The sequence below is a fragment of the Glossina fuscipes genome, unplaced genomic scaffold (assembly GCF_014805625.2).
Source record: "Glossina fuscipes isolate IAEA_lab_2018 unplaced genomic scaffold, Yale_Gfus_2 3, whole genome shotgun sequence".
In the NCBI taxonomy this organism is placed as follows: domain Eukaryota; kingdom Metazoa; phylum Arthropoda; class Insecta; order Diptera; family Glossinidae; genus Glossina; species Glossina fuscipes.
The window spans coordinates 9,105,527-9,116,433 of record NW_023998417.1 but is presented as its reverse complement, the minus strand read 5'-3'; the positions used below and the strand labels follow the sequence as shown (position 1 = coordinate 9,116,433).

At 31.5% G+C, this 10,907-nt stretch overlaps 1 protein-coding gene across 33 annotated transcripts in view; it reads right to left on the bottom strand.

Moving 5' to 3' along the window:
- The window catches only part of LOC119635181 (calcium-activated potassium channel slowpoke), an 85,845-nt gene that overhangs the window by 5,947 nt on the left and 68,991 nt on the right, over nt 1-10,907 (bottom strand). For 17 of the 33 annotated variants that reach the window (XM_038029828.1, XM_038029840.1, XM_038029839.1 and 14 more), the window contains 4 exons: nt 5,098-5,172; nt 2,737-2,769; nt 2,076-2,229; nt 230-298 (listed from right to left, as the gene is read on the bottom strand). In XM_038029828.1, coding sequence (XP_037885756.1) covers nt 230-298; nt 2,076-2,229; nt 2,737-2,769; nt 5,098-5,172 — 331 coding nt within the window. The remainder of the gene's footprint in view (nt 1-229; nt 299-2,075; nt 2,230-2,736; nt 2,770-5,097; nt 5,173-10,907) is intronic. The other 16 variants (XM_038029861.1, XM_038029858.1, XM_038029854.1 and 13 more) reach the window with 3 other exon arrangements.

Genomic DNA, 10,907 nt, shown 5'->3' with positions numbered 1-10,907 from the left:
TATATATATATATATATATATATATTTAAAGAGAGAGAGAGAGAGGAATAGAGAGAGAGAAATACGATAATAAGAGTTACAGTTGCAGTATTAATAAATGTAGTAACAATAACAGTACAGTACATAACTATTTCGTATGCTGAAGTTTTAGTTTTAGTTAGTAATTGTGAGATAGCGAAAGAGTAAATTATGAATTTAAGAGAGTTTAAGTTAAAATATGGACGCATACATGAGCTTTTTAACTTCGTAAGCAAGTTGATAGCCCGCGTAAGGATTAGTAGCTTCATTTTCGGAAGGCCTGAAACAAAATTTGTTAATTTAGAGAAGGCATTCCTTGTTTAAGAACTTTCTTTTTTTTAATTGTTATTTAATTTTTTTTTTTTTTTTTCTTTGTTTCATTTCATAACCATTCACATCGGTTTTGATACTCTTGTTTAGTATGAAGTTGGTTAGACAAACAAAAAAAAAGAAAAAAAAAAAAAAAAAACAAAAAAGACATACGAAAATGAAAAAAAAGATAAGAGATTTAGCGATTTCCTTAACTCGATGGCCTTTGCGATATCAATTTTCAAATTCTTTCTTAATAGACTATCATAAGGTGTCTCTTGTCTAATTTCTGTCTTAAACAGCACGGGTGACGGGTTCGTATTATCAACAAAACTATATGCACTAGTCCATTTAAAAAAAAAATAATAAAAAAATATATATATAAAAAACTTATATATGCTGCGGATAAATGCAGCAAGATATTAATTCATTTCTTATGCCTGCATTTGATAGCATTTTACGTTATTCCCATTTTGTGAACTTTATCAAGAAAAATCAAAACACAAAGAATTTTCCAACATATATATATATATATATTCTTAGCACATCGAATTTACCAGTAGTCATAAATCGACGAGTAGAAATATATGTTGCATATGTAGTTTAAGACAAAAAACCTTTAATTAGGAAAATTGAGCAAACGATGGTTTATAAAAAAGGAGAAAGGAAAGAAGGAGAAAGAAATAGAAAGGCGATATTTTTAAAATTTTTCTAATATATATGTATCGAATGCTGATTACCGGCGATGGTTTATTGAAATTTCCATATTTTGTCGAAAAATTCCTTTTAATTTTTGGTAAATGCCCCACTAAATTGAATCTATGTGAAAAGTTTGAATTGCTCCACGGCTTACATTTATTTATTAGTTCGAGTGGAGATTATTTGGTTGTAGTCAATCTACACTTGTTTGTGTTACACAACAATTTGTTTTATTCAATGTTTCCAGTCCTGATTTATCAAAGTTCATAAAACGATAAAATTAATCAAATCGCAAATTTTTCGTCCTGGCGCTTGCCCCTTGTGGAACTGCACTCCAACATTGCTAAGTTTCCATTTTACCTCGAGTTTGTCTCGGAGATACAACGACGTCCTATATATTCTTCTTGTATACAAAAAGAAAAAAAAAAATTTTTTTTTTCAATTTGACTCGTCTGTCTGTCTGTCACACTAAGATGCGCCGAATTATTCCCGTACTATCAATCACATCAGAGGTTGAAAATGTGATTAAAATACGGGGACCTTGACCGTTTAGTATAAAATGCAAATCCGGCATTGACTGTAGCTGAGATCAGCGTTTCCTTAATACTAAGATCTTTCGATTTTTTTTTATATAAATATTTAACACTTAATAAAAAACAATCTACATCTTCTACATACTGCTTCCTTGAGTATAAAGCAAGCAAGGCGAATGTCTTTTCTCTTTAAAGGGAATCTTGAGCACCCGCTATCTGAAAAAACCTATAAAAATTCGATATTTTCTTTTGTATTCGCTTGTATTCGCGTGTACCTTCATTTGCCCGATCGAAAGCACTTTGTACCAAAAAAAATTTATTAATAGACAATTTCAATTGGACGATATGCAAGTCTCCAGTTCCAGTGTTCTATCTCATTGATTCCGGTCGTTAAGACAGCTATGTCTGGGCATTACAAACGAGACATATCAGAATTACTGAGTTACCATCTATTGTTTACTTTTTTTCTTTTTTTTTTTTTTCTTGTTCTATTAGAATTTCTTCTTTACAACTTACCGGTTGTATTGCGAAGGGGACATCATTTGCCCATCGAGTTGTCGTGTCACTGTGGGTTTGACTTTATTGACCTGTTTGGGTGCAGCGGCATTCATATGCAAGCCAGTCGCTCCATTACTTGTACCATTAGTTCGACGGCTATGAGGATTTAATACTAAGAAAAGTAAATAGAAAAAAAAAATATATATATATAATGCATATTTCAATGTTCTCCGCTAGAAGATCAATCCGAAGATAAATAAGTTTTAATTTTTTTTAATGGGGAAAATAAATCGCATAAGCACGACAGTCGGAAATCTGTTGAGTTTCAAAAGACCAACAATCGGACGCTTTTACAAGTCCCTTTGGCATATTACGTATACCAAATGTGTATGCAACACCCAGAAGGACTTCAGACATATCTACTTTTCATCTAAATAAACACTTTTTGAAGCAATCCAAGCTTATCTGTCCATCTGACTGTCTGTCTAGTATTCTTGTCGCAACTTTTAAGAGATTTTAATGAACCGAGTTTTCGTCTTCACTCAAACACGAACGCTATTGAAAATGATTCGGACGGGGACACTTTTTCGACCACGATCGATCAGCCATGCCACGCTATAATCTTTTTATTTCCATTAATACTAAAATTAGTTAAGACTTTTCTTATGTGTGTACTTACAATTCATGTCTTCACGATCTCGCGTGTTCTCAGCTACCGATGGGAGAGTAAACGAAAAAAAAAGTATGACAAAGACGTTTAATAAAGTAACTGAATGGATTTAAAAAAAAAAAAAAAAAAAAAAACATATTGTATCTGATTAGTTAGTTTTGGGTAATATTTATATTCTAGTGTAAGCTCAATTTTAATTTGAAAATTTTAATAGACAAGCATAGAAGTTTATAAAAACACACACCCTACCACTTGAATTGATTTTTTTGATCAGTGTCAACATAGTTATTAGATTTAAAGTAGAATAGAAAAGGATCGGATTTGTGGTAAAGATTAGACCAATACAAGTAAAGAAATATATATATATATATATATATATATATAGATATATATAAACAGAATATTGTGTTTGCATAATAACAAAAACAAAAGCAAAAATCAAAAAACAAGCCGTTTCCCAACGCAAACTATCTTAATTTTATTAATTAATTAATTTTGTTTAATTATACATATTTTAGCGTTTTAACAAAAAAGTGGGGAAAATCAAAATCATTTTACGGCCATAAAAAAAAAAGAAATTGAAAATATAAAATCGCCAAATAAACAAAACGTGAAAATTAATAAAAAAAATTCATATCAAATTATTTATGAATAATTGGTGGGAAATTTATATGGAAAGCAAACCAGAAAAACCTTTTCACTCATACTCAGCTGCATTCAGCCAAAATCAAGCTTTCTTTTAAATTCCATTCCCGTTCACCCTTTAAAATTAGTGAAAAGTTGTTGGTGTTAACAATAAGCTAAGGAGATTGGGAAAATTAAAAATCACTTGCTTTCGTAAATCAGTACACAGACTACTACTATTACATACGAGCAAAGCTCCAAATTTAAAACCCTCTTATATCCCATGCCCAAGACTTGAGAAATACTCGTGTTAATGTGAATAAAGAGAGAGGTGAAGAGAAATGAATGCGAATGGAGAAGAAGGGTATGCGTAGTTAATTAGTAGTTCAACTAGTACTAGTCTACCCAGACTAATCATGGCTTTCGTAATGAAAGCCATAATATATATATAAATTTTTTCTTTGATATTAAAAGGCATTCATTCCATTGCACGCCTTGACGTTTATATCTCTATATATATATATATATATATATTAAGTCATATTTGAAGTAATCTGGTTGGCGTTCCTCGTAAGGAGTACAATTAAAAAAGCATGCTATACATTGCCTTATTTTACCATACACACACACACTCATTAAATAATTTGTAATTGTGTATATTTTTTTTTAAAAGTCATGTAAAATGCTTTACCGTTGCTGCGTAATTGCATTAATTTTTATAAAAAGAAAAACATTTTTAGATAAGATAAAGTATGTATATGTACAATAAAATTATAAAACACACACACATATATATATTAAAGTATGGTATAAAAAAGCGAAACGAATGTATTAAAAAAAGAAGCACAAACACAGAAAAGGAAATCGGAATATATTTATTTGTCAATAATTTTTTGAAAAGCTGATGCCTGAGAAGAAGACCCAAAATACCAAAAAAATGTTTTTTTCTCTTTTATACCCACTACCGATGGGTACCAAAATGCTGCTAAGTATGCTTTCAAATCTGAATATATAACACAGAGTAAACATATTTTTATACCCACTACCGAAGCAATGGTCCCTTCGAAATTTTATTAAGTGACATCCAAAAGCATTGCTTAGACAACCAGCCAGCTTTTACATATATTAGTTGGTGTGCGATTCAAAGTTGAGTTAATTATGTCCGTCTGTTTAGCTCTTCATCTCCTACTGGCAATAAGTTCGACATAGAAAATTCAAATCTGTTACATACATACAATCTTCACTGAATTTGGATTTTGAAATCCAAAGAAATCCACCTATGAGTATCAAAGCTAAACATGAAGATAGATATAAATCTTGAATTTATATATCAGGACGTTCGATAGACCTTCTAACGCTTCGGCACTTACCAAACGACTATCTGAAGTAATAGACATTCGCTACAAACGCTAGACTGAGAACACGGATTATCTTGATTGCTAAATTACATCCATTGCTGTCAATGCCTTTTATACTTTGCTCGAGATGTCTTGAATCGGAGTTAACTTGTTTTCAAAACATAACTTTTGAAATAATTTCGCGTATAACTTAAAAATCATTTCGGATATGAATCTGACTTAAAACAAAAGATTTGAGTTTATTTTTACACTTTTTTATGGATGAAGAACGTGCGTAGTAGAGAAATACAGAAACCTAGGTAGTGGGTATACAAGATTCGACTCAAGACGAAAACAGTTTTCTTACTTTTGTTTTTTTTTTTTTTTTTTAATTAGATAATTTCTTTACCCGTTATTGATCGACGCACATGCACCCTTTTCGGGAGTTCAGGTGGCGTAAATGTGGGTGCAGGATGGTGATCATCTGTAAGATATTTTTCCATGATCAGCACACTTTCATTTTTATTTATTAATTTTTTTTTTTTTGTTTTTTTTTTTTTTTTTTTGTTATGTAATTCAATATATGTATATATATATATTTTATTTCGGATAAATTCGATTTATTTTTTTAACGGAGTAAAATTTATAAATGAATACTAATAATTAATAAAACAGGATAATAAAAGGGATGTGAATGAAAAAGGCCGAACATTTCACAATGTGTTGGTTGTTGTTCTCTATTTTTTCATTATCGCGCTATGGACCTTGAAGAAGGACTTCTATATAAATTTAATATCCTATTATGTATAATTCCTACAATATTTCAAGAAAAAAACTTGAATGCCTTTCTCTACTCGCACAGATAGATGTGAGGCTTACAGGGCTTTGCTCTTTTTCTTCGCATTATATCCGCTTATCATTTCGAATTTTGTGACTTTGTTTACAATAAGTAGAAGTACTTCTCGGAGACCTAACTAATGATGTGTAAAATGCTTTTTAATCAATTAACTTTGTACGACCAGTACATACGCCATGATCCGTCCATCCGTCCTTGTTGCATTTCCTCATAAAATTTTGTTTTTGTTATTAGAAAAGTGTCTTTGAATGAATTTTAGAAAATATTTTTATCACTTTGCCGAATTGTTTTATTACAACTTAATTTCATGTCCCACATATTCTATGTTTGTTGGGTACGCGAATCTAATGCTAAAGAGATTCAAACATTTAACTGGTTAACAAGCTACATTACAGATTGATATTTGAAGATAATGCTCACACTTGTTTGACCGGGAATTTTCGATTTCTCTAGAAATCCCCCTGCCCGCGACACTTTACAAAATTCGCTATAAAAAAACCAACACATAGTCAAATAGCGATATGTTCCTCAAAATAATGATCACTGTTCGAAAGAAAAGGTTCAACATAAGAAAAAAAAAAAAAAAAAAAAAAAAAACAATTATGGGTTTTAAAACATACAAACAACGTGTATATACAATATACATCCATGGCAGGAGCTTGGAAAACAAAACTTTCAATTAATATGTATACATGCTCAAATATTTATATGTATATGTATATATATATATATTTAAGAAAATGCCTGCATGCATCTGACGCAATATTATATATAGCATGCTTTTCCCTTTCCTGCATATATTTGTATGTATACACTCGTATTTACATATACACCCATATAAATATATACGCATAAGCTGTAATAATTCACATGAAAGCTGAACGAAAATAATGAGGAGAAAAGCCAAGTGCGACATGCGTGTAAGAGAAATGCATATTGAGTTCATTACTTTTAACATTACAATTATTATAAATTTTTTTATTCGTGTTAGTACTTTTTTTAATAATTTAATTAATAATATCTACAGTTTTTCATAAAAAAAAATAAAAAAAAAAAAAAAAATATTAAACTTTTTCAAATTTTTTTTACATTACAACTGAGACTTTTTTTTTGTATATTCCTCGTCACACATATTAAGCTACTTTTACTAATGAGAAGAGAATAAATTTAACTTTTCTTAAAAGTATGCGTAATAAATTATGTATTTGTAAATGTGTAAGTGTGTGCTGTAGTTGTTTTTAAATATTGGATAACTAAAAAAAGCAATTACCGTTTGTCTCAATTAACATCCATCTAAACATATTTTTACTTTTCATCTTAATGCAGTCAATAAAAAAATTAATTCTTTTTATAATGCGTTACTCCGGATATTCTAATGGATGAAATAGGTCCGTAAAAATGCAAAATATTCGTATGAAAGATTTACTAAATAATTTCGTCGCAATTAATATAAACCTTAGTTCTCACATAAAAAGTCAACTTCTACCTGATAAGATTGATTTCGTCTCAACTACGTCAATGGAATCGTAACAGTTTCTTCATTGGACAAAGTGAAAATTTTTGGGCGAACATAGTCTCTTTATAAAACGTTTGCAGAAATGTATAAAAAAAAAGAAATGTATAAATTTCATTCACGATACGATTATGTCATTAGAAAGTCGTCGGAGTTGGTATAGCACACGCCTTTTGACAAAAAAATAAAGTAAAGAATCCGCTCTGGTTACGAATAGTTCGTCCGCGGGGGAGATAAATATCCAGTACTCGTTGTCTTCCTTTTATTTTAAATTTATATATATATATGTATATATATATATATATATATGTATATATATATATATGTTTACATAGATGATGCTACAATTTTTTATTATAACTTTTTACGCAAAACTGATGACTATTTATGTTTATATAAGAAACAAAAGATTTCTTTTCATTACTAGAGTCACTTGCCTCACGAAAGGATTTATTTCTATTAGTGCGGATTTCTCAACGCATACGCAGCCCTTACTAATGAACCGAACTATTATTATCTGACGAATCTGAATTTTGTCTGGAGATCCGCTTGGTAGGAAAACTGGTATCGTGTAAAGCAAACACGCCACAAAAACTTATATCCAAGTACGTGTAGTTTGTGTAAAGATTGAAAACCGCTGCGCTAAGTCCCCTTGAACTTATCTACAACTTCGTTTCCACTTTTTTTCATTTCTATACTTGCGGAAGTTTACATCGGATACGTCGGTAGATGTTATCATACATATATATACATATGTAAACAAGTATACAAGTCTATGTGGTTTTCGATCGTAGGGTTAGACCGCAATGAAGACCAGTTCACGTGAAGAGTTTTCCTGCATACAAAAGCTTTTGGAAATCATTTTGAAGTAATTAAGGGACACAACTGAAAGCTGCTGCTCAGGTCAATGACAAATTCATATGAGCAGAAGATGCGGATTTCATCCATCTCATGAACTTTCTCTCAAAAAATCATTTACTGCTTGCTATTCCACATCTGTTACTCCAAGATGACTTGGACACTAAATGGGAATATCCGAAATTATATATATCTGGTCACATACCACGGTTACTTGCGTGCCACAGTTACAAAAAACTATGGGAGTAATTCTGAAGACCGCTCGATGTTGAGGAAAAATATTTTTTTCTAAAAAAAGCAGAAAAATTTGTCCTTAAACTGTGAGCGACGATCGTAAAATATTTCAGTTTATTTTCTACGAATAAACGAACAGATGTTTCTAGACGTTGCGTTATCGTCTTCCTTTTCTTCCTTCTCCTTTTCTTTTGCTTTGAAAATGTAAATTCTTTCTTAGTCAAGTGACTTCTATATATGTATATATATACATATATATATATATATATGTGTAGGCATACGGATTTAAGTCATTTTTCGAAAATTTAATAAAAGCTTATACGTATTATGATATGATAGAGATTTTAATGCCCTTGTGAATGTTAAGTAATTTATTGACAGATGCGTGAAATTTGCTAAATACTAGTGCTTAGGAAAGTCGTCAGTTAAATTTACGATGAATTACCATTGATTATCGGAAATGAAAACTTCATAAAAAAACAAAAACACGAACGTGTGCACAAGCGTCTACATGATGATCTTTTAATGGTAAAAATATCGAGTCCGTATGTATATACTTGAAGTTGCCGCACGGTGCCGCACGGCGATTTTTCAATATCCATTAACAGAAAGTAGTCAGTACGTCTTCTACCAAAAAATACAAAGTCTATCGTATCAATAAATCACAAAAAAAAAAAAAAAAATTGTTAATAGATTTCTGCTACTTGCTCCAGGTTCGTAATTGTTGACAGATGACGACTTTTCACATCTGCTTTGTAAACTTAAGCAAAACACATACATGAATCAATTATGAGTGGAGAGGTGCAACAAAGCCAAGGAATCATAGACTGAATTAACTCGACATCACGGACTATGAAAGTTAAGAACTACAGATGGCTAGTAAACTGCGCAAGAAATGCGTGAAGAGAACATTAGTACACTGAGACGCAGTAGATCTCACACTAAGAGACTATTTAACCGAGTGCTACGAGTTGCTATGAATGAGTATATGAAGTGTTCAAGCGAAAGATAGATGATTAATAAGCGACGAAAACGTTTGTTGAGCATTTTAATTGGGGTTCAGTCATTTTCCTGCCCTTTACTAGTGAATGGCATTTAAACACGAACTATATTATAAACCGTTTATGAAAGGATTCTCTTGTGTGTGATTCAAATTCTCGAACGTTATCTGGACGGACAAATCAAGTGAATTAGTGCACAAAGCGCGAAAGATTGAAGCACGCATTCTTCAAGCAAGCTTTTGTTTAGCATTGAAGGATGGATATCGCCTTTCATCGAAAATATTACATAAGATGCTCATGATTACCTTTAAATTTGTGTTGATCCTCTTTTCGTTTAAATTCCCTGCCTGTTATGAGCGTAAGGCAAACGAAGGCGGCTGAGATTAAGGAAAATGGTAGTGACCCGCCCATAAAATACAACCACATTAATTAAAACACTTTAAAAAAGCAAATAAAGCCTGAATACATTGTCAAATGATTGGTTACTGGCCCGCGTCGTAGTTGAGAAAAATTCAGATTTTACGCACTGGAATATGTCTTAGATGCCAAGTGCATGCAATGCGTTGTCCTAAGACGAACAGAGTTTTTTGTTTGCATCTATGAGATCGAGACAGTTTAACGTTCAATCTAAAATAAAAGCGCGAAGAATGCGAGCTAAGTCGAGTATATTCGCATAACACAGAATATTAACATTTTTCCCATGACGAGTATTAAAGACTGAAAAGCCAAAGAGTTTTTATGAAATTATTGCAATATGCACTCATAACGTAGACAACGAGAAGAATGATGAGTAAAAGGGTAACTAAATAAGAAACTTAAGAAATAGTTGATAGGTATCCGTAGTTTTCTTAATGACGATCGTTTTCTTTCTCTGGCTACCTTCAGTGTATAAGATGTACACTTGCCTTGCTATGTAGGTTAGAGGAGATACATGTATATGTATATATGAGTTTGTGGGAAGTTGTGTTTACATGAAAGAATAAATGGAAAATTATTTAAAAAACACATCAAAGACTTTGTATAAAAGTATGAATGAAAAAGACATTTAAATAGACGACACATCTACAAACTTAATAATAAATTTAGAAAATGAAATTGAAGTTACTGCAGTTAATAGCTATTTATGTCATAAGAGGGGCGGCGGATGGGTTGATGGATGGCGGATGGCGGATGGCGGATGGCGGATGGCGGATGTTGAGAGAATGTTCGGAGATAAAAATTTGTGTAAATAAAGAATTTATGAAGAGGATGATACACATAAAAAGAGAAATGAAATCTGGGAATGTATTGATGAGAAAATAAATTGAAGGAGTAACTAGGAAGAGACAGAGAGAGAGAGAGAGAGAGAGAGAGAAAGAGAAAGAAAATGATAGCGAGGTTTATGGATTGATGGTTTGGTTAGGGGTGTTCATGGTGTTTATGGTGTTTATGGTGATTATCGTGATATACATTGATTTGCTTACGTTCGTTTTAGGGATAATGAGTGTCACATGAAATTAATACGTACTTGCACGTCCTACCATTTGAACGGCTCGGACGCCTTTCCTGAATGTGGCCACTGTGGTAGGTACATAGGTTGTCGTAATTATAGAAGGGTCGTTAAATAAAATAAATGTTATATATTCAGAGGATGTGTGTGAACAGGTAAATGATTTATCTTTTCATTCTTCACTTAAGTGATATCGGCAATAAATAAGTATTTTTTGAAGGAAACTCAAATAACTAATAATGATTTTTCTTTTCTTTTTTTTTTTTTT